Raw genomic sequence first — 26,819 nt, 5'->3', positions numbered from 1 at the left:
ACTCCCATTTTCCCACACAAGGAGGCCCATTTATATCCAGTTGGTGATTCAGCTGAGCCTTTGCGGCATAAGGCCTCTCTTCTGCTTTCCTCTGAAGCTTATCTGGACCTCTGCTTATTCCAGAGCTATATATAGCAGCTGCACATTTTCATATAACCTGATATTAGGATCATAAAAAAAAATCTTTCATCCCTTGCGTTTTGCAGCACTACGTTCACAGCTTCTAAACCAGGGACTCCCCACTTCATCATTCCATCTTTGCAAGATCAATCACTGAATTAATGTTATCCCTAAATCTGCTCATTTAGTTTGGAGACCAGTAATTCTAGAAGTAAAACATATCAGTTTTACTGCCCACAGTTAAGGAACAATCCATTTTGGATGATCTCTGGAGAAATACTGGGCCAAATTCTTCCTTGACTTACACTTCTAACAACCCCATTGACTTCAGTTGTGTAAATCAAGGCAGAATCTGACCCATTACTTTGATTACCCCTTGCTGATAACACTGCTGCACCCTCCACCACACTTGTCCAGCTTCTCTTTGGGAGTTTCCAGAGTTGTTTTTTGTCTCCAGGGCTCATTTCTTCAAGAGTCTCTCAATGATTTTTGGAGAGGGCACAATCAATGAGGAGAAAACACCAACAAAAACAAACTGTGAAAGCAGATGGGCAAGTTTGGCTTAGTTCTGACGTTGGATCTATGGAGAAAAACCCTCTCAGCCATTTGGCCCTGTGCATTTCCCTGACCGTGATTTTGGGGATAAAATGAGCGGACTGAGTAACAGATAAAAGGGTGAGTGGGATGGAAGGAAATTGCAAGCTCTTTCTACGGCGGTGTCTCGATTGACAATTTATACCCCTCTCTTTATTTCCAAAATATTAAGGCCCCAGTAAATGACTTTAACGGGAGAGCTTTAGAAACAAGATGCATTGTGGGAATAAATTCTAAAGAGGAGAGAGATGCTTCAGGTGGTCAAGGGCGCACAAAGGCAACCATAATTCTGTGCTAACATTGCACCATCTGGATAGGCTTTCTACTGTCCCTTGTAACACATTGTACTTTTAAACCTTCTTCCAACAATCCCCTATTTGCAGATTTATTTCATAACACCTGACAAATTAAATTTAACACAAATTAAATGCTCAGGAGACAAGGCACAGTTTCTAATCTTGGCTCCTCACATTGACAGTGCCATTTAGGGACGTCTACACAGCAAATGGCAGCGAGTCTCAGAGCCCGGGTCTACAGACTCAGGCTTGCCGGGCTTGCATTACGGCACAAGAAATAGCTGTGTAGACATTTGGGCTCAGGCTCAAGACGGGAAGGGGAGCGTCACAGCCTGATTTCCAGCCCCAGCTGTTGTTTCAGCCCCTGTTGTGTAGACATACCCAAAACAGCCCACACCAGGGCCGGCCCACAACATTTTGGCACCTGAGGCAGGGAGCTCAAATGATGCCCCCATGTCCCCTCGCTTGGGCCAAAACTTTGAAAGGTCTCAATTCTGCCTTCTTCCTGTTCTACTCCTCTTATGGTACTGCTCTGCTACCTACCACAATAAAGGAGAACTAACAACTTAAAATGCCTTGTTCAAAAATTTTAAGTAACACTTAACTTTCAAATGCCTGAACACCAAATGTAACTTTTCTTGTCTGCATAGTAACACAAGCATTTTTATCTGTTTGAATAATCAAAGTGGTGCTTTCCGTGCCTTCTTGGTTGAAAAGATTTGAACTACTTCCTGCTGAAGATCCACAGTCTAGGCCAGCTCATGCTCTGTTGAGATGATTGCAAGGCTGACCAGCCTCTCCAGTGTCATGGTGGAGCATAGATGTGTTTTTATTAACTTCAGCTAGGAGAAACTGCGTTCTCCACTGGCAGCTGTTACCGGAAGTGTTAGAAGTATGTGCAGAGCAACAAAAGCATTTGGAAAGAGGGTGGTCATCTTATTTGTGCACATATATTCCAGAACAGCCTTTGGAGTTGATCCTGCTGAAATGTATCTTGAAAGAGCTTTCAGTTCATCCCCTAAATCACTCGCATCAATATCGCGCATGTCATGTGTCAACACGGTCTCTAGTGCCCTGCATTGCTGGTGTCAGTCTTCTTCAGGTACAGTGAGGAGTTTTGGAATATCATACAACATCCCAAATATACTTCTGTGCTCCTTGAGCTGCATGAAACGTTCAACTGACGGTATTGCACAATCTAGCACCTGGTTAAAGAATTCAACTTTGAATTGTTGTTTGGGGTCTCTTATGGGATTATCCCGTGCCTCGTAATCAAAATGCCTTCTTCTTTGGTGACTCCTGTATTCTTGAATGGGTGGGAAAATAGCTTCAGTGTGAAGTTCCACTGCCAACTTCTGTGCACTCTTCAGAATGCTTTGAAATCCCTCATCTGACCGGTCAGACTGCAGGTATGACTTTGCTTTGTCCAGTTGTTCCATTGCTCTGGATATATCAAGGTCAACACCTTGGAGTCTCTTGCTTACAACATTTATTTCAAACAATATGTCATGCCACAACACTAAGCTACACAGAAATTTGAAGTGATGTATGTTTCTGGTGATTCCATTGCCCTCTGCCACTGTTCTCCCATGAACAGTTCCTGTTATAGGATTATCCTCCATAATGGCAACTATGGCATCATCTATCTTCCCAATTTGGTGTTTGAGAGGCTTTATCGCCTCCACTCGACTTTCCCATCATGTGGCACTCAGTGGTTTCAGTGTCAGAGAGGATGTTCCCAGATGTTGTTTCAGAATTTGCCATTGATGAGTTGATGCAGAGAAAAATACATAAATGCTTTGAATTACATTTAAAAATTCAGCAACCTCACTAGAAGCTGATGCTGCATCACTGACTACCAAGTTCAATGAATGAGAACTGCCTGGGACAAAAAAAGCTCGACGGTTTAACTCTTGGATCCATGTCTGCACTCCTCTGTTCTTTCCTCTCATGTTGGCACCATTATCATAGCCCTGACCTCTCATGTCAGCTATCACAATTCTCATACCATCCAGCTTTTTAAGAAGCATATTTGTCATACCAGCTCCTGTAGTATCATCAACGTCAGTAAGTTCTAGAAAATGCTCTGACAGTCACCATTGAAGGGACATTTTCACTAAGTTCTGTTGTCGTTACAAAAGGCACCATTAAAGTAATTTGTTCCGTATGGCTGAAGTCAGGTGTGCAGTCCAGAATAATAGAGTAATATCTTGCTGACTTCAGATCTGCCACAATCTTCTGTTTGACTTTTGTTGCCAGTAACTGATCTCATTTTGAATTCTTTTTCCAAGGTAGTGGTGTGTGTACATTTCTTGGGTGGTGACTCTTCTTAGATGCTCCTGGAGTACAGCATCAAACTCAGCCATCAGCTCCACAATTTTAAGGAAGTTTCCATTGTTTGGCACATACAGCTGATCTGAAGTGCCACACAGTACTAGGTTTTGGGTAGCAAACATTGTTACAATGGCAATGAGCCTTTTCAGAACATTTTGCCAGTAAAGCAACTCTGATGCAATCTTCTCTTGATGCGGATCATCTAGGGTGGCCTTTAACCTTACTCACATCTCAAGCTCTTTCCACCTATAGAATGCTCTCTGGTGATTTGCTGCCTTCTCATGGCATGCCAGATTTCTAGCCAGATTTTTCCAGCCCTTTGTTCCTGTAGAACCCAATGTGGCTGGAACATTAGACTGGAAGAGTTTGCAACAAAAACAGTATGCAGCATTCTGGGTTTTTGAGTACATAAGCCATAGCCTCTCCACTTTGTCACCATTGGGGATTTCACGTCAGTAATGTGTTGGATGGAAACTTCTATTTTCATTGTCTTTGGGGAACATGAAGTTTTTCACTTGCTGTGGCCCATGCAGTACAAGGAAGTCCCTCAGGCTACTTCTCAAGTAGGTCCACAGTCCTGGATCCTCTAGACTTAAGGAATTAAACTCAACAGCAGCTGTTTCTTGCGCCTCCACCACACTCTTCTCTGATCTACACTTTTCTTCAGGAATGTGCGTGGTTACATCCATTTGAGATGGAGATATGGATGCTGCAGTAGCTGCCACGTCATCTGCACTCTGACTGGAAGATCAGGCATCTCCTCACCACTCACATCCTCACTGGGGCCAGAGGCTCACTGTGAACATTTGTGTCTATGTATCTCAGGAGAGCTCCTTCCTGCGTAGATAGAAAAGCTTCCTTTGCTTGCTTGCTTTTTCCAAATGCTGCCCCAGAGGGGTGTTTTTTTCTTTCACTCATGACTGCTGTTCTGTGCCAGCTATAGTGGCTCTCAACACTCAGTTGAAGGGGACAAATAAGCAGGCTGGAAGCAGGGCCTGAGTGAGGGAAGATATCAGCGTCTTAAGGGCCTAACTGGCTCCTACTACTTCATTTGACTGCCTGTTCTCCTCAAGTGGGTTCGGGGAAGCAGCAGGAAACAGGAAGCTCCCTCAGAAGTTGGTGTTAATCAGTCCAGGGTCCTGGAGGTGCTAAAGAGGTACATAAGAGGCTCCTCCTCCTCTCTCTCCCTGCAGCTTTCGGTTATTCCCTCTCACCATTTCTCCTGTCTGCCTGTTATGTCTCTTGTGCCCTCCTTCCTCCAGCACAGCACTCCACCATCTCTGTGCATCTAGAGCAGAGAGAATACATATGCACCAGCAGCAGAAAATAGTGAAAATGTTGTTAAGTGCCTATCTGCAATGGCAATAGGTGTTCCACAAACCAATGAAACTGATAAATATAAAATAAATATTCTACTCAACAGGAGCCCCCCTTATGGCACATTTTCTTTCTATTAAGTAAACCCAAATGGGTTGACATGAGCGGTGACTGGAGAGTGATATAGTCAAGTGCAGTGGAAGCTGATAAAACAACCTTGAATCATCACCAAGGATATAGAAATATGCATTCTCAGTGTATTTCTTCTTCTTAGGGGGCCAGCTGACCCAAAGTCATTTGAGCTTTGGACACAGGGATGTGTTGTCTGAGTTGAGAACTGGACACTTGAGACCATGATTTGCCCCTGATTTAGACCTGTTTATACAGGTGTAACCCCATGGATTTTAACATTGTTACTCCTGACTGATGCTGGTGCAAGAAACTCAGCCCCTGGGCTGCACAGAAGTAAGTCCCCACCGGGTTTAGAACTGGATGTACAAAACAAATATAAAGTGGGCACTTAATTTGCTGCAGTAGTGTAGAGCTGGGCTGGCATGGAAAGCATTAGGAAGAGGTGGTTGTCTGAAATGGAAATAAATCCTCCCTGCTGTTTTCCAAAGGAGGGAAGATTACTGTTCCCCTTTGACCACAATAGGCATCCAGGTGATGTGAGAGGCACTGAGAGTCTGTTGTGAATACTTCACAGTGAAAGGTGTAGAAAATGACTTGTTGACTTACAAGAGTAAGAAAAATCCTGGCCCCACTGAAGTCAATGGCAAAGCTACTATTGACTTAACTGGGGCCACGATGTCATGCTAAGTGTGGTTTTGAATGGTTTATCGTGTGTATAAGCAGGTATCTTTTCCCCCTTCGCAGTATGTGTGTATAGCTCCACTCTAGTTTTATCATCCATTGTTGTTCATCCTTAGGCTGTAATGTTAGAGTGCAAGAAATAAGAATATATTTGTCTTTTAACTCCCTGCACTTTGTGGCCATTTGATTTTGTCAGGAATGTAAATTATGGGGGGAATGAGCCTCACATGACTGCCTACAGATAACACACGACAGAAAACCCTCTTTACAGAGAGATCAAGGAGACAACACATAACCCTGAGTAATTTACACAAAAAAGGGGTTCGATATTAACAAAATATATAGCAATATATTAGTCAGTTTGGGAACTGCAGGACTTGGCCATAATCCTTCACTATCAGAAGCAATGCACATTGCACCAAAATTTGTCTTTTTTAAATATATTATCTACCAGTCTGGGGGGAAACAAAACCAAAAACTTCTCTTCGCTACTTTCTAGTCTGACAACAGGTATATATCAGCAGTTCTCTCAGCTTATTCTCTTCCACTGATTTCAGTGAAATAACTACACAATCGTATTCACCCCTTTGTTGCTGTTCCTCTATTCTGCCTACCAAGTTCATTAAGCATTTCCTGCCAATAGTACATAAAGTATATGCCTGGAACCCGCAGTTTTAACAGCTGGGAATTCATTCATAAATGTGCAGTGTATCCTTACCAAACTCTGTTCTGCCACGTACAAACACAAGTAGAACAAGGATGTTTAATGTACTAAAATACATATCTTTCAGTTTTGGAACTGCAGCCTTTTTGTCCTATTCCAGTCAAAACTGAGAGAGAAGTTTATTGATTAAAGTCCGATCTCTAGTGGTCATAAGACACTGTTACCGGTCACCATACACAACTCACTGTGGCCATTTGCCAGTCTTTCCCCTCCCACTGATTACTTCCAGAGAACATTAAACAAGCATAATAAAGCTGGGACCAAGTTTCAATCTTGGCAGCCTAACCTAGCTGCCCAACTCCTATGCTGAAAAAGGTATCTCAAATGGATATTTGGCTGTGCTGATTTCAGTACCTAGTTTTAGGTACCCATTTTTGAAAACATTGCTCCCCTCCTTTAACTTGCTAGGTTTATAAAGCTCAACAACTTCCATTTTACCAGTGTCTGGCAGAAGGAAGGAGCTCTAGATCCAAAAATGTTGTGGGCAATCACATTTCTGGTCAGTTAATGAAAAATGTGGTTATCCTACATATATTTAACCCTTGGAACTCACTGCCACAACATATTATTGAGGTCAAAAGCTTAGAAGGTTTTAAAAAGTGGCTTAATCATGTATACAGATAATAACATGCACTATTTCACTCGATAGGTCATCAATTTATATGGCATAAAAATCTTTCATGTTTTAGGACAAGTAAACCACTGTCTAGGGTTAAGAAGAAACTTCCTCTGTGGGGACTGTGGAGGTTGTTTCATTGTCCCCTATGGAGGTTTCACACCTGCCTCTGAAGTATCTAGTTCTTACCCGATCATACCCAGTGATCTGTGCTAAGTCCTCTGCTTCTTTACTGACATTTTATATTCTGAAAATAAAATAAAAAACCTTAACTACAATGACGTGATAAAGTGAAAAGGTTTTTTAGATCACAGGCAGTCTGATAAGACCAATGTACAAAAGGATTTACTGATCCTCATGTACACCTATGTGCTGGTGACGGGTTGCCCCCCATCCTCCGGGGTGCCACCTGATGTACTGGGGTACCACTGAGCCCACCTGTTCCACCAGCCTGGGCTCCCTTACACTGTCTTGCTGAGCCAGGCCCTCAAGCCTCCTCCAGCACACACACAGGAAGGGATACACCCAGCTGCAGAAAGACACAGACACTGAAATCAGCACTACATGGGAAGGCTTCAGCTAGAGAATTGCCCAGCACTCAAGTGCACGCCCCCTCTGGAGTGTAAACCCCAAATTGTATCATCTTGCACTGCACAGAGAACTATACAGCATAAGCTCATGAAATCCATCCCCTCCCATAATGTGGAGGAAGATATGAACAGCTTTTCCCCCACCAGTTATGAATTCCACAAACTGGTTTTAGAGAAAACAAAAACAAGTTTATTAACTACAAAAGATAGATTTTAAGTTCCTATAAGTGATAGCAAGCAGATCAAAGCAGATTACCTTAGTACAGGGGTTGGCAACCTTTGGCACGCAGCCCCTCAGGGTAATCCACTGGCAGGCCGCGAGACATTTTGTTTACGCTGACCATTCACAGACATGGCCCCCCGCAGCTCCCAGTGACTGCGATTCGCCGTTCCCGGCCAATGGGAGCTGCAGGAAGCTATGCATCTATGCAAACCACCGAATGATGTAACTACATTGATTCCAGTAGAGTAACAGCATAAATAAATTTGACCCCTAATAAAGAGCTGAACTGAAATTATCATTATAAGGGCACTGTCTTCAGCCAGGGTGGATTGATTAAAATCAAAGCAATGTAATCATTGATTTAAATCAGCAAGCAGGAACCTTTGATTTCATACAATCTGTTTTAATCTTGTTTTTCATTTGTACTTTTTAGTTATTTTCCTAAAGAAAGGTTGAGTCATTGGTTGGTAACCATTAAAACATGTTGATTTGCAACTATCTATAGCCTTTACACTAAATTTGGTGCTTCCTTTTGCTAATCAGGAAGATACAATATATGTATACACATTTTAAAGCAATTATATAACTTAACATACTTTTATTCAGATTCTCGATTTTTACGTATTTTTATTATCTTAGAAAATGGCAAATGATGCATTTCTTATTTGCTAGATGATTACTTTTTTACTAGTGATTTGTAGCAAGCTCTACCTGTATGGAAATTCAAATTGAATTAAAGGTGCACAAAAACAGCATATTAATTTTTTTATTAAATAAAACTACCTTAAATGGCTTGAAACATAAGAAAAACATTCTATCAGTAAGTTTTATCAACACATGTTTTACATGTAAAACTATGTAATTTATTAAACAAAGGAAGCATCATCTGTAGTTTGTGAAATGAACTGATTATTTCTGGTCACAATGGGCTGGTCTTCACTACAGGGAGATCAACACTGCTGCAATCAATGCAGCAGGGATCAATTTAGCAGATCTAGTGAAGACCCACTAAATCGACGGCAGAGCACGCTCCGGTCACCTCCCCAAGAAGAGTGAAGTAAATCGACCCTAGCGCATCTCCCATCAACACAGTGCGGTGAAGACACCAGGGTAAATCAACCTAAGCTATGTCGACTCCAGCTACATTATTCAGACAATTGGAATAGCGTAATTTAGGTTGATTTACCCCTGTAGTGAAGACAAGCCCTATGCCTTTCAGGATTTTAGGGCTAGTAGATCTCATCCTCTCACACCTGATTTTTATTCATAGATTGGAAGAGGGAAACAAGTTTTACTGCTTTTTCAACTCCCAATTGGTTTACTAACTTTGAACAAACCAGTCATTGAACTGAACTAGCTGAATAAACTGAAATGAAGAAAATATTGCATCCACAGAAAAGGCTACTGCTTGCAAAAGCTGATTTAGCACTTGAAAAACTCTGGTTCCATGTGCTTAACCCATGATTTCCACCAGTTCAGTGGTTTAAATTTCTTTAAAACTTGTCAGTAAACATGTACTGCTTAATATTATTTTGTATTTAATTTAATGATTTTAATAGATTATAATAAGTTTAGGCCTTAACATAGGTTATCAATTTCAAATTTAATGTTAAATAGGTTTATTTAAACCTGTATTTAATTTAAATAAAAATCCAAGTTAAATTTTTTAAAACATTTTTTTTAAATTAAAAAAAAATTTATTTTTAATCTGCCCTCTCTGCAATGCTGCATTTATGTGTCAAGAGCCCATTTTTATGGATCTATATTTTGGCCACAAAAAGCCACTTTGGACTGAATCACAGCATAAGGTCTTAACAATGATGCAAGCAAGACGAGGACCAAAACACCAGCTCTGGGCTCTCCATTCCTAGAGTATGGTGAAGAGATGCCAGTTAACTTTGCAGAGCAACAGTTTTACTGCCCTAGAGTCCAGCGAACTATCCAATTGCTGCAAATCGATTCAATATAGGTAACATTTCTCCTGATTTATTAAATAAGATAATGTGACTGGTTTCTGGACAAAAGAAGAATAAATCAACCAGCACACATTAGTCAGTAAAGAAAGTATCTCCACTGAAGACCTTGGATTTCTCTTCCCCTGCCTAGTGTGACATGGTAACTGCCCTTGTGATGTCATAACAGTCTGATGTGAGACACTATCCGAGGCTTTTCTTATTGTCTGCCTCTCTCACTTCTTTCAGAGTGCAGCTGTTCTCTCCTCCGTGCCCACAGAAACCATGGGAAATGAGCTGCAGCTACAAGCCATGTGGAAAAAAGTCCCTGATTATCCCAGGAGTCATCCTGCAAGGGTGGAAATTTCTAAGATGCATGACGAAAAGGCTAGAATTATCACAGCGGAACGCTAAGAGCTAGGAGGTGCCTTTTTCTTTTTTTCCCTCTTTATTTCCTCATCATTTCCTTCTTTTTTTCTCTTTCTTTAATCTATAGTTTCTTTTCAGAGCAAGTGTTCATTCTCCTGGAAGAGAAGCCAGGGAGCCCGCTAGATAGTAACCACTGCCCTTGGGTTCAATCCCTGCAGTGAGTCCCTTGGGCAGCCCCAGCATGAAGGGAAGGAAGTAGTGTAGCATCTAGAAACCCCCAGTTCCTCCTTTATTGAGCATATATTGTAGACAGCACAAGTAGTGCTGCCTGTAGTTAAGGTTGCCTGACATTTTCATCGTAAGACCGTGTGTTCAGTTGCTTAGAACTTGGACAAACTTTAACCACTCATGCTTAAATTCTACACGGCAGATGCCTGTGGTGATGGGGTCGGGGTGCAGTGAGGGTCCTGGGACTGGAATGAGGACACGATAACTGGCCGGGGCAGAAGGGGTCAGGGCTTGAAGAGAACAGGGGCAGAAGGGTCTGTGACCACACTACAGCACATTCCTCTCAGAACCTGGAACAGAACCCAGGTTTTCTGAGTCTCAACATTCTTTTACTGACAGAAAAGAGCTGTGAAAACCCATGGCAAAATGTGTGCCTCATCTCCCTCTAGCAGCTGGCCCATACAGAGCATGACAACCTACTATTGCTAACAGTTACTCTGTTAGTTCAAGTGACAGAGGTCTGTGCAGTGGATCTAAACATTTTAATCCTGCTGATAACCCATGTGGGTGTCAATATAGTTCTACTTCATGGCACTTGTTTTTTTCAGTTCGCTTTTTTAAAAGCCTAAGACATTACATACAAAAAACCTATATTAAAAAAAGTTAAAGTTGCAAAATCAAGCATGCAAATGTGTTAGGAAATGCCAGAATTAAGGTTGCCTGTGCATTCAGAGAATGATTCAGGCTTGTGTACTGAATGAGGACGTTTTCTCTAAGATGCCTGCCTCATTTGTTGCAGAAGATGGAAGATGTGTAGTGAATGAGACAGGGTGTTACAGGAAGAGAGTGGTCTCGTGGTTAAGGCAGCTGAACCACCCTGAAGAACTGGATTCTACCCCTGCTTCTGCTACATAATTCCTGTGTCACGCTGGGCAAGTCAGTTAAGCCAAACTTTTCACTGTGTAGTCTTCATTTTGTTGGATGACCAATTTGAGGCGCTGGGGTCTGACGTGCAGAAATGCTGAGCGCTTACAGCTGCAACTGAAGTTAATGGGTGCTGTGCTGTGCTCGAAACAAAAAAAAGTGTTATAAATGCTAAGTTCTCTGAAAAATCGGAGTATCTCTACATGGGCACCCAAAATCAGCTCAGACTTTTGATATATTTTGATATTTGATGTTCCTTGGTTCCCTGTCTGTAAAATGGGGATAACACCACCTCTTCATCTCACAGGGATGTTGTGAAAATAAATTCAGGAATGTATGTGAAACACTCAGATATGATAGTGATGAACAACATCAAAGGCACTAGGGGAAAACAACAATAAGTCTGTTTTCAGGTCACAGTTTTAATAGCTGGCAGTAAATAAGGCCTGGAGTCATACACAGAAGGATAAGGATAAAATGAATTACTGAATAGCCACTATGCAGTGAGCATCATCCACCCTGTGTACTGAATCAGGCAGGGGTTCAATGAAAAAAAATAGTGTGTGATTGTGAAATTTAAGGGTACGTCTACATTGTAATCAGTAGGTGCGACTGCAGCCCAGGTAGACATAACTGAGCGAGCTTTGATCTAGTCAAAGCTAGTTCAAGTAACAAAAGTGAAGCCTCTCCAGTATGTACCCTGGGTCCTGGAAAGGCAGGGCTAGCTCATGCCATTGCCTGTGTTGCCATGGCTTCACTGCTATTATTACTCATGCTAGCTTTCATCCAGATCAAAGCTAGATCAGGTATGTCTACATGCACCGACTGCAGTGTAGACATACCTAAAGGCTGAACCAGCATGCAAAGGGCTGTCCCCTAGTGGGGTGGGGGGCCCGGGACAAATCAGCCAGGATAGGCCCCTCTTAACATTTTTTATACAGGTGAAGAATACATTTTCTACTGGACAAAGGCTAGTTAGATTTTTGATAAACACTGAGCAAATGATGCTCCTCGCTGAGTCTGACAGCGATGCAGAGGGAAAGAAAAGGAGAACATAGAGGGAAAGTACTCATTTCCTGGAGCATTTTCTCTGTAACAAAGTAAGCTTGCTGGTCAGTAGCACTATCAGAGTGCCGTGTTTTTCTTTCTTTTATGTCCCACTTACTTTCATTTATTTTAATTGGATCTGGGACTAAGGACAATCGTCACACCTTAATCCTCCAAACAACAAAGCAAGGGCACAAAGCCATCAAGAATAAAATACAAGGCACACAATGATACATCTCTTTAGCGACTTGAGGGTTTGGGTTTTTTGCCCCTGTAAATAATCCAGGAGGTTTCAAGATGTTGCAAAAGAGGTTAAACTGTCTCTAAATCATATTAGAGGTGGGAAAACCATATTTACCAGTCCCCAAACCAGGGCAGGTTTGATCTCTCCATGCCTAGATTTACCAGCAAGCAGCAACTGGAAACACGGTCATTTTATATTTGTTTTAGCCTTTTAGTTCCTTTATGTTGGCAAATGGAAATTCAGTCCCATTTGCAAACCAATGCACCGGGGCTGGAAACAGTCCAAGACCCCAGCAACCCTCCTGGGGCTGCCCTATAAAGGCTGAACTAATCATTAACTACAGAGGCAAAGCGAGGTCTGTTCCCTCCTCCTGAGATCCCAGGCAGCAGCCAAGGGAGAGGTGAGTGGCTATTGCAATGCTCAACCCCGCACCTTCAGCCTTCATGCAAAAAAACAAACTTGTTTCAAACCTGCTGAAATCGATCGGCCCCCAGGGCATGATGGGGAGCAATGGGGAAAGCAGTCTCCCCTCCTCCCACCACTACCCATTGCAAGCACTTTCCCTGTGCTACCCCCACCGAGCAGAGTCCGCACTGCCAGCCCCCAAGCAGAGAGCCGCTGAGCGATTCTCTCCTGTTCTCCAGGAGCCTGGGCAGCAGCCCCATCACCACCTCCCGGGGAAACCCCCCTCTGCGCCCAAGCAAACCGCAGCACAGTAACTGCCCTTTCCCCCGCACCTCCAGCGAGCAAGTCACGCCGGGATGAGACGGGATTGGGAAAAGCGAATCCCCCTTGAAAATGGGAGCGCCGCGATCGGCTCGTCTAGTAACAAACACAGCTGAATAGCATAAGGAGAAGACTCCGCTCCTACCCTCCTCCCCACACATATCCAGCCTCCAAGTGTAGCTGAAGCACGGCGCCCCCCAAAGCACGGGCCCCTCTAGAGTGGTTGCCCTGATTTCCCATACCCACGGGATGCCTCTGGTCATGCATATGCATGAGAGAGCACAGGCAGCCTTATTTTTGGCATCATCCAACTTATGAGGGCTTGACTTTATGTAACCTTTACAGTCTTCTAATGTATTTTTCATATGTCATGTATATGTTTGATATGAGGAGAGGGAGGACTTACTAGACAACATGCTACCCTCTCTGGCCTGTGCAGCACTGGACGCCAGACTTCTCGGGCACTGCAGGAAATCCTCACCCAAGTAAAAGATTCCATTTCACTTCTCACAAGGGTCCTAACAACTCTATCACCTTCTGCTCATATTCACATCTCCTCCATTAGCTCTGGAGCCATGCCCAGGAGTGACCACTCTCTCCTGGGGTGAAATGAGAGCTCAGTCCTATGTCTATTCCTTCTGACATGTCGCCACCCAGACTGCTGTAGGCACTGAGACAGATGTTGCCCATCAATACCATGTGCATGAATCTGTCTTTTTTTAATTCAGTGGAACCATACTGTTTTTCAGGCCAATATGTGTGCCTGAGTGATCTGGCACAGCGGATTGTTGGAACTGATGTGCTGAACATGGCTCAGGCCTGACGGAGCACATTCAAAAGGCCTGTTTCTCCACTGCCCCTTGTGCAGTCACTTACACCTGTGCAAACTGAGGGCAGCAAGTGTGTATAATGCCACCATTCTGATCTGGTAGCATTTTGCACTGATGTAACTGACTTCACTAGGGGCAAGACAGTGGAGAATCAGGTCCAGATTGTTTAGTTGATGTTCCCAGGAGCACCCATTTTATATTAACTTGGGCATCTAAATGAATGGTTTTTAAAGTGTCAACATTTTTATTAACGATGACAAAGAAACTAATTCCCACCTGCAGGGTGTGTTTACTCAGAGCACACTGGGGAATCAGCTCACAGACACAGAGATGCTTTGCTATTATGAAGGGCCGTTTTCAATTTTCTTCTCCAGACTGACATTAACCATTGCACTACAGCAGAACACCCTTGCACATAGCAGCCGCACCTGGGAACGTGGACATAGTGAAATTTCTCCTGCCTCAGAATGCTGACATGGATATCCAGGATCACCTTCAATACACCTCACTCCAGGAGGCTACTAAGTTCAAGTAGGTTTCTTCAGCGTACTACAACTACTCAGTCCCTCCATCACTAGGGGGCGGGGCTCGAGGGCTGTCATTTTTTAAAATGCCATTTTCTCCTACTGCCTTTCTCCCTTCTTTCTTTGCTTGCGCTAACTGTCCACCAGAATGATAGATGAATATAGATAAGCAGAGAGAGGCTAAGCAAAGAATAGAGACTGCATTTTTAATCGCTTTGCTTAGTGCTAACAATGCACTTGTGCAATACAATAAACAGTGCAAAGAGAGCTCCTTCTTGAAGAGCTTGCAAGGTAAGGAAGAAAGAAAAGGAGGACAAAGAGCTGAGAGAGACCAATAGAGAAAGAAAGAGAATGAGAGAGCTGTACTGAATAAAGCAACAGATAGAGAGAAAAAGATTCCGAAGGGTGTTACAGAAATAGTAAGGTCAGAGGGAGGTATCCACTCAGATGTAGCCAAACATACAGCAACAAGGGTATTTTCCTGGAGGGTGAAATTGGGGAGGCTTCTGATTAGTTTTATTTCTCTTTCTTCTACACTTCAGAAACATTGATGTTATCAACGCTATCATGGGATAGAGGGAAGGTCCTCTTATGGATTGGTAACTGGCTAAAAGATATTCCTACTGTTTGTTTCCTAAATGGTCAGTTTTCAGAATGGAGAGAGGTAAATAGTGGAGCCCGCCAAGGGATCTGGTAAAAGGGGTAAACAGTGAGGTGGCAAAATTTGCAGATGATACAAAACTACTCAAGATAGTTAAGTCCCAAGCAAACTGTGAAGAGCTACAAAAGGATCTCACAAAACTGGGTAACTGGGCAAATTTGTTAGTCTCTAAGGTGCCACAAGTACTCCTTTTCTAAAATGGCAGATGAAATTCAATGTTGATAAATGCAAAGTAATGCACATTGAAAAACATAATCCCAACTACACATATAAAATGATGGGGTCTAAATTAGCTGTTACCACTCAAGAAAGAGATTTTGGAGTCATTGTGGATAGTTCTCTGAAAACATCCACTCAATGTGCAGCAGCAGTCAAAAAAGCAAACAGAATGTTGGGAATTATTAAGAAAGGGATAGATAATAAGACAGAAAATATCATATTGCCTCTATATGAATCCATGGTATGCCCACATCTTGAATACCGTGTGAAGAAGTGGTCGCCCCATCTCAACAAAGATATATTGGAATTGGAAAAGGTTCAGAAGAGTGCAATAAAAATCATTTTGGGTATGGAATGGCTTCCATATGAGGAGGGATTAATAATACTGGGATTTTTCAGCTTGGAAAAGAGACAACTAAGGGGGGATATGATAGAGGTCTATAAAATCATGACTGGTGTGGAGAAAGTAAATAAGCAAGTGTTATTTACTTCTTCTCATAAACACAAGAATTAGGGGTCACTAAATTAAATTAATAGGCAGCAAGTTTAAAACAAACAAAAGGAAGTATTTTTTTCAAACACACAGTCAACCTGTGGAGCTCTTTGCCAAAGGTTGTTGTGAAGGTCCAGACGATAACGGGTTCAAAAAAGAACTAGATAAGTTCATGGAGGATAGGTCCATCAATGGCTATTAGGCAGGATGGACAGGGATGGTGTCCCTCGCCTCTGTTTGCCAGAAGCTGGGAGTGGGCGACGGGATGGATTACTTGATGATTACCTGTTCTGTTCATTCCCTCTGGGGCACCTGGCATTGGCCACTGTCAGAAGACAGGATGCTGGGCTAGATGGACCTTTCGTCTGACCCAGTATGGCCATTCTTATGTTTGACTCCCTGTATTGGCTTGTTAACGTGCTGTAGGCAGCATTTCTGCTTCATCTCCTTGCTGGATAGTGGCTTCTGTGCACCATATTTCCAAATCAAAAGCAAAGTAGATCTCATTTTCTCCCACTCTCTTTCTCATTACCTGCACTTCTTGTAATCCTCTGTTTGTCACCTACTCACTCTCCACCATGTGTCTCTTTCCTTGCAGTCCCGTATGCCTGCAGTAGCTTGCCTTTCCTTGGATGCCAAGTGCTTTTAAGTGATTGAAACTGTGAAATATGAAATTGGAACCATGTGCATGCAGTTTCATTCAGCGGATAAAGAGACAGAGCCACATAGAAAAAGTGAGACAGAAATAGACAGAATGACATGTAAGCTGGGCAAGAACTGTTACTGTATGTTTTACAGTGCCTAGCACAATGGGGCCTCTGAGCTGGCTGAGGCCTCTTTATTGCTGCCACAATAACAATAATACACAGTAATTAGTAATACTTATATTACACATATATACATATTTGCATATACAAGGAAAGGCAGACACAGAGGAATTCACACAATGAGGCGAAGATGGTAAAATAGAGACAAACAAAAAAAAGGGGGGGGGGAATAACAGACCCACAGAGGAAGACAGAGTGAAAGAGGCACAAAGAAATTTAAATCTTTCCAAGCCTATTGAACAGTACATGTCAACAAACATCAATTTCATTGTACACACACACCCCAAAAAATATTTACATTGATAACTGAAATGTACAGATAGGCAAAGAAAGAAAAATGCTACTTGAGGATTAAATGTTTGATTGAAGGCTAATTACTTTGTATATTTTTACATATGATGTTGATGATTTGTGTGTTAATGGTTATAAAGCTTTAACATTTTTAATATCAACATCTACTGTCATTAAATAATTATTGTCTGACTCCCACACCCATAATTTCCTGCAAATGTAAACATTTAAATAGATAAAAATAAAAACAAAATGCTTAAAAATAAACATATCTGTTGAAATTATATATAAAAAAATAAAAATAGAATTCTACCAAGACTACACACTGAGAAACCTCTGTAGCAACAACAGAGCCCCATTCCTCTGTTAGAAGCCGTCTAAGCTTTGCTTCCCCCGGACAAAGAATTCTGACCATGATAAAAAACGGAGTTGCTGTGGAACCCAAGATGAATGAATCCCACCCCACCCCCCTTTTTTTAATAGGCTTGTTGCTATTTAATTCATCCTTTCTCCACTGCATAAATACCTCTGCAAAAGTCCTGAGCTCATTTAAAAACTTCCTTGGTCATTGCATTCTTTTCCTAGAAAAGCAATTTAAATGTTCAAAGACCAACAAATTCCTGTTGTCCAAAGGACAGAAACGGCATGTAATAAACTAAAAAAAAAAGAGAAGCGATGATGCAGATGAGAGCGATTAACTACATATGACCACATGATGGCAGTACAATACACAAAATGGGCCATGAAATGGATTCCCATTGTCAGTAATAGGGGTTGTATATAACCATAGCCTATGCCTATAAAGGTTTGGGGGAGAAAGGGAAAGAGGCCTCTGATTCAGCCAAAGCTTCGCTCTCCTCATAGCCAGTGGGAGGCTGATAATAGCACCCTTAATAGAGCCTGCTGATACCAGCCCTGAGTTTAGCTATACAACTTATTTTTATACTGAGTACACAGTACAGTGTTGAAAGAAAGAATGAAAAAGAAAGAGAAAGAACGAAAGAAAACGAAAAAGAAAGAAAAAAGAGAATGAAAGAAAATGAAAGAAAGAGCAAGAAAAAGAAATTAGAGAAAAGAGAGAAAAACACTTTATAGAAGGGAACTGTGTGTATAGAGGGGGTTGGCTAGGCAGAGTGATTCTGCAACAGACAGGAAGAAAAGAACCTCATTCCAAAAGGGCAGTAAAATGAAAGGAGAACCACAAAAGCAGTATAAATGCTAGTAAGAATTTCTGCTAACTAGTTTCAGTGAGGGGAAATGGAAGGATAAGCTCATAAGGGAGAGGAAAGGGCACGATAGTGGGTGAGCAGGTTAAAGGGCAGCCCTTGCTTTCAGTCACACCTCAGCCTGTGTGACATCCGATGAGAGCAGGTATAAGAATAGACATAAGTAAGTTCCTCTTTGAGTGTTCTCTGCATATGACCACACACAGGATGCGCCAGCCCGGTGCAGCTTAGATAGTGGAACTAACTAGCAATGCCTGGTGGAGCAATCACACATGCCTCCTGCCTCTCCCCTTGCCATGCGTGAACATTCTAAGGGTGAGGCTATAAGAAGGTCTCTAATTCTATGGCATATCTGCTGTGTAATATCTGCAAGATCCACCTGTCTGAGGTTATTGTTTTCCAATTGTTGCAGAAATGGCACAGATGGTCTCCAAAGAGGTCTTCAGGTCTGTGTGATAGACCCAGGAGAGTTGGGTTCAGCAGAGAGGTAGAAGGCAGATATACTGGCCACTGAATAAGCAGTTTTCTGTTCCCTGACTGACCAGAGCAGGGACTGCTCCAGGCTAATGAGAACACCTGACTCCAATTAACCTGCAAAGCGTCAGGTGAGGCCGCTAAGCTAATGTGAACACCTGACTCTAATTAAAGCCCCTCTGATACTATAAAAGGGCTCACTCTGGTCAGGCTGAGGGGAGCCAGAGGAGAGGAAATGTGGCTGAAGGGCTGGGTAATGAAGACAACCTCAAGCCACTGGAAAGGGAGCCCTAAGGTAAGGATGAAGAAGGCATTACAAGAGAGAAGCGGGGATTGCTGTGGGGAAGTGGCCCAGGGAAATGTAGCAACTCTGGCAGTGAAAGGTCGGCTGCCAACAGCTGCTGCCATTAGGGTCCCTGGGCCGGAACCCAGAGCAGAGGGCGGGCCTGGGTTCCCCCCAACCCACCACTACAGAAACACCTCCTGGGAGGGGAAGACAGGCCCCTATCAGGACAGGAGGCTAAACTGTTCTGGAATAAGCCCATAGGGACAACAGAGACGGTGGGAATTCTCTCACCCACCTCCTTGCTGGCTTGTGATGAAAAGGGCTCAGTAGACTGTAACCCTGGCCCTAGAGAGAGAAGGGCTACATGGAGGGTCGCAGTGAGCCTCTGAGGCTAGCATAAACCGCCTGGAAGCACGGGACCCACGGGGACAAGGTCAGAGCTCTGCCACATCTGCAAAAGAGGGCATGGCACTGCAGCCACTTCATTTCTTTCCTACCACATCCAGCTGACGGTTCAGGAATTGCTTCACGCTTTGGCCCAAATCCTTCTCTTCAGTGCCTTCTAGGGCTATATCTACAGTTAATGGCAGTGTGTTGAGTACATTCATGCCCCCTAGCACATGTATAAATTGCAACGTAGACTTTGAGGCAGCGCTTAAGTAAGTAAAGACACACCAGAACCTCAGGGTATATACCCTATATGCAAGGTGTCAATTTCAAGCCTTGAGAAGGGTGCAGATCCATATGATGGATCTCAGCAATTACTGTTACAGATTGTTGATGGGTCAAATTGGAACCATCAGATCTGAAGGTATGATATCCTCCTCCATGGAGTGAAAGCCCTCCTTATCCTTGGTCTTAGTTCTGATGGTTTGGAATCTGACAAGTCCACAGAATGCCTTTCCGCTCTCATATCAGAGTTCTTTCTGCTCACCAGTTCCTTAACCAGTCTCGGACCACTGGGATCTGATGAACATCTCTCTTGTGAGTTGGCTCTGGGCACAGAGACCCATGCTATCAGGGAGTCTCTACTTGTAGGCTGACGGTTTTGGATCCTTCTTTGGAACCATAGCTTTCTTCAAGCTCAGAACTGCAGCAGATAAGTTCTGTAGAGACTTCTGTTGCTTCTTATCCCCTGATGTATTAGGGGCTGAAGAAGGTCTGTGAAGTGTCTCAGATTCAAGTGAAGGATTGGATCTGGATGGCTTAGCTGCTAATCCCTCTTGGAGCAGTATAGCCTGTAATCTGTTCTGCTACTCCTTATGTGCTCTCCAAGTAAAAGTGGAGCATATGGAGCATTTGATGGAGTGTGTCCCTCTTCTAGGCATGCCAGGCATCTTGTATGCACATCCAACGTCGGGAAGACCAAAGGGCAGGAGACGTCTTTTAAATCCTGTCATCTGAATCTTCTGATGCAAGATCCCAGAATTGAAGATCCGCACAATCTAAAAACTATGAACACTAAATTATGTTTAAAAACTCATCTAAAAACTAATCTTCTGGTCAGGTCAGAATTGAAAACCTGCTACCGCTATGACTGTAAGCGGTACAACCTGTACTGGTCAACACAGGGTGCTGGGCGGTGGTTAATTAACCCAGAAACCTCAGGAAGCGCCAATGGCTTTGGGCTGCTGAGCACCTGAGGAAGGTAGTGGAACCCTTGATGGAGGAAATGCCATCAAAAGGTGGATAAGCAAATTCACTCAGTGTTTTTGCCAATGACATCCACACAGGACAGACTGGGTCCTTCAGCTCTGGCTGATAATAAATCTAGGAGCCCTGAGCTAGATGTGGTGCCCACTGTAGAAGAGCTAAGCAAGGCCATTGATTTGCTATCAATGATTTTCAAGGCTCCTGGAAAAGATGGCATCCCAGCGGAAATCCTCCAGTGTGGGAAAGGCTGCATATTACCATATCTTCATCAGCTGCTACTTAACTGCTGGAAAGATGGTGAGGTACCACAAGAGATGTGCAATGCAATGTCACTTTGTATAAAAATAAAGGCGATAAGGGTGACCGCAACAGGTACAGGGGTATCTCGCTACTACGCATAGTGGGAAAAGCTCTCTCAAAAGTTATCTTAATGTGCCTACAACAGCTGGCAAATCGTATCTACCCTGAATCATAGTGTTGGAAGATCAACTATAGACATGATATTTTTCTCTGCGTCAACTCCAAGTTAAAAGTGCATGGCCTTTGTGGACCTAACCAAAGCCTTTGACACAGTCAGCAGAGCAGGTCTATTTGCAGTACTAGAAATACTAGGATGTCCACCAACCCTGTTAAGTCTTATAGGTTCATTCCACAACAACGTGAGAGCAATTGTCCAGTTTGACGGGTCCACTTCAGACACCTGTGAGATGAAAGCGGAGTGAAGCAAGGATGTGTTCTTGCCCCAGTACTCTTGAACTGTGCATTTAAGGACATGAAAGATGGAGTATATCTCCACACAAGATCAGATGGGAAACTCTTCAACCTGACCCGACTTAAGTCAAAGACCAAAGTCAAATAGGTGCTAATCAGGGAACTTCTATTTGCTGCTGATGCTGCCCTCATAGCCCACAATAAAAATCTACAACAAGAACTCATAGACTGCCTTTCAAGTACCTGTCAGGTATTTGGTCTCACCATCAGCATCAAGAAAACGGTTGTATTAGGACAGGGGTTTCCACCAGATCCTTCAATTACCTTAAATGCAAACCAGCTACAAGTAGTCCAAAAGTTCAGCTATTTAGGTTCTACAAAAAGAAAAGGAGTACTTGTGGCACCTTAGAGACTAACCAATTTATTTGAGCATAAGCTTTCGTGAGCTACAGCTCACTTCATCGGATGCATACTGTGGAAAGTGTAGAAGATCTTTTTATGTACACACAAAGCATGAAAAAATACCACCTCCCAGCCCACTCTCCTGCTGCTAATAGCTTATCTAAAGTGATTACTCTCCTTACATGATAATTACTCTCCTTGTATGATAATCAAGGTGGGCCATTTCCAGTGACCATCAACCTCTCACTGGATGAAGAACTAAATGTTTGCATTGGAAAGGCTGCCACCACCTTTAGCAGACTAACTAAAAGAGCATGGAACAACTCAAAGCTTACCATCAAGACCAAAATTCTAGTGTACCAAGCTTGCATCCTCAGCACTCTCACATATGGTGGGGAAACATGGACAAACATGCCCATAGACAGCAAGCAGCTCTCAACCAAGACACATACATTTGCAATAACTGCCAAAGATCACGCAAATCTTGGATTGGCCTATTCTGTCACATGAGACATTGCAAACCATCTACATCATAGGTTGCAATTCCCACCATCTCTTGCAGACAAAAGGATGCCAGTAACCAATAAAAACTAATCTAAGGCCTTGTCTATGCTGGCGGTAGCATGTATGGTATGTGTAGCTACACACCACAGTGAAAAGCAGGCTGCGTCCCCACTACACCATGCAGCTACACATGTCAGTGAAAGGCTCTGGCAGCAAGTAGGCAGATGGGAGCGGTTGGAGCCTTTCCCCACTGCTGAAGTCTTTCACTGTGGCAGGGAAAGGCTCTGGCAGTTCTGCACTGCTGGAGCTTTTTCCTGCTGCCAGAGCCTTTTACTGCATTGGGGAAAGGCTCTGGTAGCAGTGAGGCAGCAGGACACTACATTGCTAAAAATAGTAGTGTAAATATGAGACACTCTGCTTGGGCATGTAGAGAACCATGTAGGCATTGATACCACCCAGGCTTATCAGGACTGAAACGGAGATCAGATCTGCAATCTGACTCTGAACATGAACAAATTACACAGCAAAAAGAAAACCACACTGCCAGACAACCATATGAGGAGGACTCTTATCATATGACATTTTATTATTCGGAACCTAATATGGAATTGTGGCCAGAGTGTCAGATTCTGCCGTGGGTAAGATGGCCATACTGGCCCTCCCTCTGGAAATTTTCCAGAGCCTCACCCCCTTTTTATGTAAGGAAACCTTCTCCGCCTACTAAGCCAGAAATTTTCAAGTGTCAGATCCTGAAGTCCCAGATCCGTCTGCAAGACACAAGAGTAGAGATCAGTCCCCTGCAATCATCCTGGATATGCTTTTAGAGCAAGAGGAACCAATGTAAGCTGAACATACTCATGAAATGGAACCTGAGCCAGAGGGTCAAATCTCTCCATATTACAGTATGGCTGCCTTTCAGAAGCTGTCCCACAATGCTCCATATTGACAGTTAAATCGGTGCAAGCACTCCTGGTGAGAACGCGCACTGCTGACACAAGGAGCATAGTGTGGACGTTTAAAACAGATTCAATTATCTGCGGTGACTGTACGTTGACCTAACTTATGTCAACCTAATTTTGTAGTATAAACTTGCCCTGAAACAGAGTTAGTGAGGCAGAGAAATGGAAACAGCTGAAACTGCAGCAAACCCAAGCAAGCATTTAAGAGCCCTAGACATACATCATTACTGGGTTTGTGTTCACTGAAAGGTTCATTTTGTACATTAAAATAGCTCTCTCAATGTAAAATCCTAGCAGAGATGAGGCATAGCTAATTTTTACCTTTAAGTAGCTCTAGTCGAGGTCAACCTCAGGTGGTGAGTATAGGATTAATCTTGACTACCTACAGCAAGGTAAAAAACTACCCATATGCTGCGTCTCCACTATAGCTATCTCAGTGTAAAAGCACACCTTTTTGCAGTGAAGACAAAGCCACGGTTACTAATTCAAAAATTACAGTGGAATAAACATGACAGTGAGTAATGAAAAGCCCGTTTTATCCTCACTGACAAGGAAGAGGGGGGACTTTACAACCCACTCAAAGCCCCACCTCTTGCATTTGCCACCTCTTTTCACTTAGCAGTACTAGCAGCAATGGTATTCTGCTTTTTCCATTGCGCATCGTATAGTACACATTACCGTGTTGTGATTATGCAAATACATATACACAAGCAATCACATACACAGATTCACAACACATACCTAGCCAGCAAACTGCAAGATAGCTATTTAAAAACCTGTTCTTATTACTCTCCTGAAGAGTGACTTCAGTAAAATATGATACTGGCTCCCCATATTTACTGTATTACACATATAGGGTGCCAAGTGATTTTGAATTTCGGTTGTGACCAAAAAACCCCCCTTGAATGTCATTGTAATTCATAACTAGAATAATTATGCATTTGTACTGCAGTAGTTCCTAAAGGTTTCAGTCAGGGATCAAGACCCCATTCTGCTAGGTACTGTATACATGTACAACAAAAAGACAGTTTCTGCCACAATAGTCTACATACAGTATTGCCTACTCCTGGAAACAACTTCCAGACTCTGGAAAGGTAAAAATAACTTTCCCGGTTCCTTCTATACCCTGCTTCCACCATGATCACAGAAAGGAACCTTCCAGAGGACAGCCTAAACTATTTCCTCTAATACATTTCTAGGAAAGATGGCTGTAGTTAGCAGAGACTGGTCAGAGAGAGAATTCAATTTACCTTCACTCAATATTGGATACAGTACAAAGAAGCAATTCCATTGCAGCCATAGAACAAGACCTCTCTGCACTTCCCAGCCCAATGTATATCAACTTCCCAGTCCTACTGGGGTTCACTTTCAAACAGCAATATTCTGATCTCTAAAACTTGCCTGACATTAAAAGCTGATCAGTTGAAAATGAGAATATTCACCTGGCTCTGATTTTGTTTGGGGATATAGGATATTTACAGAAATATTGACAGAAATTGCAATGGAGAGAGATTTACAGAGGGACTCATTTACACTTATAGATGGGAGAAATTTTCCCCAAAATTGACCCTTCACATTGATGAATAATAACTATTTCCTGCATGCTGATTTCAGGTTTCCTTGTGAGATTTCCTAATTGATAAAAGGTACAAATGATTGGGCCACAAGCAGATTTGGAGCGTTCATCCTCCCTTTCTATTCCAAGGATAGTTTATACCAACCTAATTTGGAAGTAATTTTCTGGCTGACTGACATTTGTTCCTTGCCACAGTTAATTTCATTTGATTTTCTTTAGGCAAAAGGATTTGGAACAAAACTCAAAAGTGAACATTTGAAATGAAAGGTTTTTAACATGTAATTTAGGATGCTAAAACAAACAATCAAAATATCAGGTATTCCCCTGATTTTACCTTGCTGCAGAATTCATTAAAGATTTGGTAGAAATTAGTTGCATTTTCAGGGTCATGTATTCAGCAATGCAGGATGGCCAGGAACACAGATGTCTGACAGCAGCTAAACTCCTGCAGATTATTCTGTAACCTGAGGGATCAAATTAAGAAAGCAGTATTTAGTTCAAATTCTCTCCAAGCCTAGAATTCTCTGAATCCAAGATACCATTTCTGCACTGAATCCTAGAGACTTTCAGCTGAAAGTGGAGTACTGCTGATGAGTATCCTGAATCTGGGACACAATTCCCTGAAGTTTCTCAGACGCCAGGACTGCACAGGTCCAGAAGTCATAATTAAAGTTTTGCTTCATGTTTTCTGGGCCCAATGCTTATCTGTACAGACGCATGTTTGGGCACAATTTTGGGGAAAATTTGGGATCTTCTGTATCTTCGCTATGGGAATTGTGGTGATTAGAAGTAAAATGAGAGAGACATTCTATTTCTGAACTTTAAACCATAATTATTTCTGTGTTGGGGCTTGGTTTTTTTTTTCTTTCCCCCATTTATGTAGCTACTAGCTTTTAGTTAATTGCGTTTCATACTTTTCTGTAACTTCAGGTCCACCAAGCCTGGCCCATCTCATCTTATTTAGGCACCGCTTAGGGAATGAATTACCCCCTTCCACCAAACTCTTAAGGGTTGTGGGGTAGCATCCTTAAACATTAAAAGGGGTCCCTGTGGAAAGAACAATGAGCTTGGCTTCACTATATAAGGGCCAACTTCCTGTAGCCACAGCTAGACAAGTAAAGCTCAGATGTAATTCTTTAGTTTTCTCTGTTTCTACTCTTTCTTTAATAAGCAGCCATTTGTATAAATGCATCTGTAATCTGCGTCTTGATTGTTGACATGAGGGACAGCAGCTGATGTCTTGCAAGACCCTGAAAAGGAAAAACTCCACCCACCACCTATAGGAGAAGAAGAGAAAACACGGTTTCAAGGAAAGCCATCCCATCTCACAATCCTTCGGCCTGTTCCCCTCTCCATTGTCCTCAACTGCTCTCTTTCCTCTGGCTCCTCTCTCTCCTACAAGCAAACTATTTGCCCTACCTTGATCAAAACTTCCCTTACATCCTAATCTGCTTCTCTGATTTTGTGGGGAAATATCTGATGCCTGCATGACCCTCAAAATGACCATCTTCTCTCTCCTCTCCTGTGTCTCCAGAAGCCTTGGGCATGCTGTCTGCTCACATTGCCTTGGCTTCTCAACCAACTCTCTCTCTGATTCCCTCTAACCTGGTTTTCCCCTCTGTGTTTCACCAACTTGCCCTTCCCGGCTAAGTCAAAGGGCACTTCTGTCTTGTTATTTTACTTGATTTTCCTGCTGCTTTCAACACTGATAATCTCTCTCCCCCTTACATTTCTCTCTCCTCTCTGGGCATCTATGACTGTGCCCTCTTCTGGTTTTCCCTCCTACCTCCCTCATTACTCTCATTTGACAGATCCCGATCCTCCCCGACTTTCTCTGTCTTTCACAGAGTTTGTTTTTCTTCCTTTGTTCTATACACACTCCGGAGCCCATTCCCCCCAAACAAGTTTTTACTATCAACTCTAAGCCAATGACACCCAGGTCCACTGGAGTAGAATGCAGAGCCCAACGCCTGTTATTCCTACCTTGGATATTCCAGTTTAAGGGTTTAATTGAAAAAAAATTCTGATCTTTCCCCCATGCAGTTAGCTAGAAGCAATCTTCCCTG

The 26,819-nt window shown here is 42.8% G+C and overlaps 1 protein-coding gene across 5 annotated transcripts in view; it reads right to left on the bottom strand.

Moving 5' to 3' along the window:
• GABRR3 (gamma-aminobutyric acid type A receptor subunit rho3) overlaps positions 1-26,819 on the bottom strand; it is a 92,326-nt gene that overhangs the window by 46,073 nt on the left and 19,434 nt on the right. For 3 of the 5 annotated variants that reach the window (XM_073305049.1, XM_073305075.1, XM_073305060.1), the window contains exon 1: positions 25,088-25,174. Coding sequence is in view for 1 of the 5 variants with exons in the window: in XM_073305069.1 (XP_073161170.1) it covers positions 25,088-25,143 (56 nt within the window). In the remaining 4 variants the exon portion in view is untranslated. Of the gene's footprint in view, positions 1-25,087; positions 25,218-26,819 lie in introns of those variants that run through there. The other 2 variants (XM_073305069.1, XM_073305084.1) reach the window with 2 other exon arrangements.

The sequence above is a fragment of the Lepidochelys kempii genome, chromosome 1 (assembly GCF_965140265.1).
Source record: "Lepidochelys kempii isolate rLepKem1 chromosome 1, rLepKem1.hap2, whole genome shotgun sequence".
Classification (NCBI taxonomy): Eukaryota; Metazoa; Chordata; order Testudines; family Cheloniidae; genus Lepidochelys; species Lepidochelys kempii.
The sequence above is the reverse complement of the archived record's forward strand: the minus strand, read 5'-3'. Positions and strand labels throughout refer to the sequence as shown.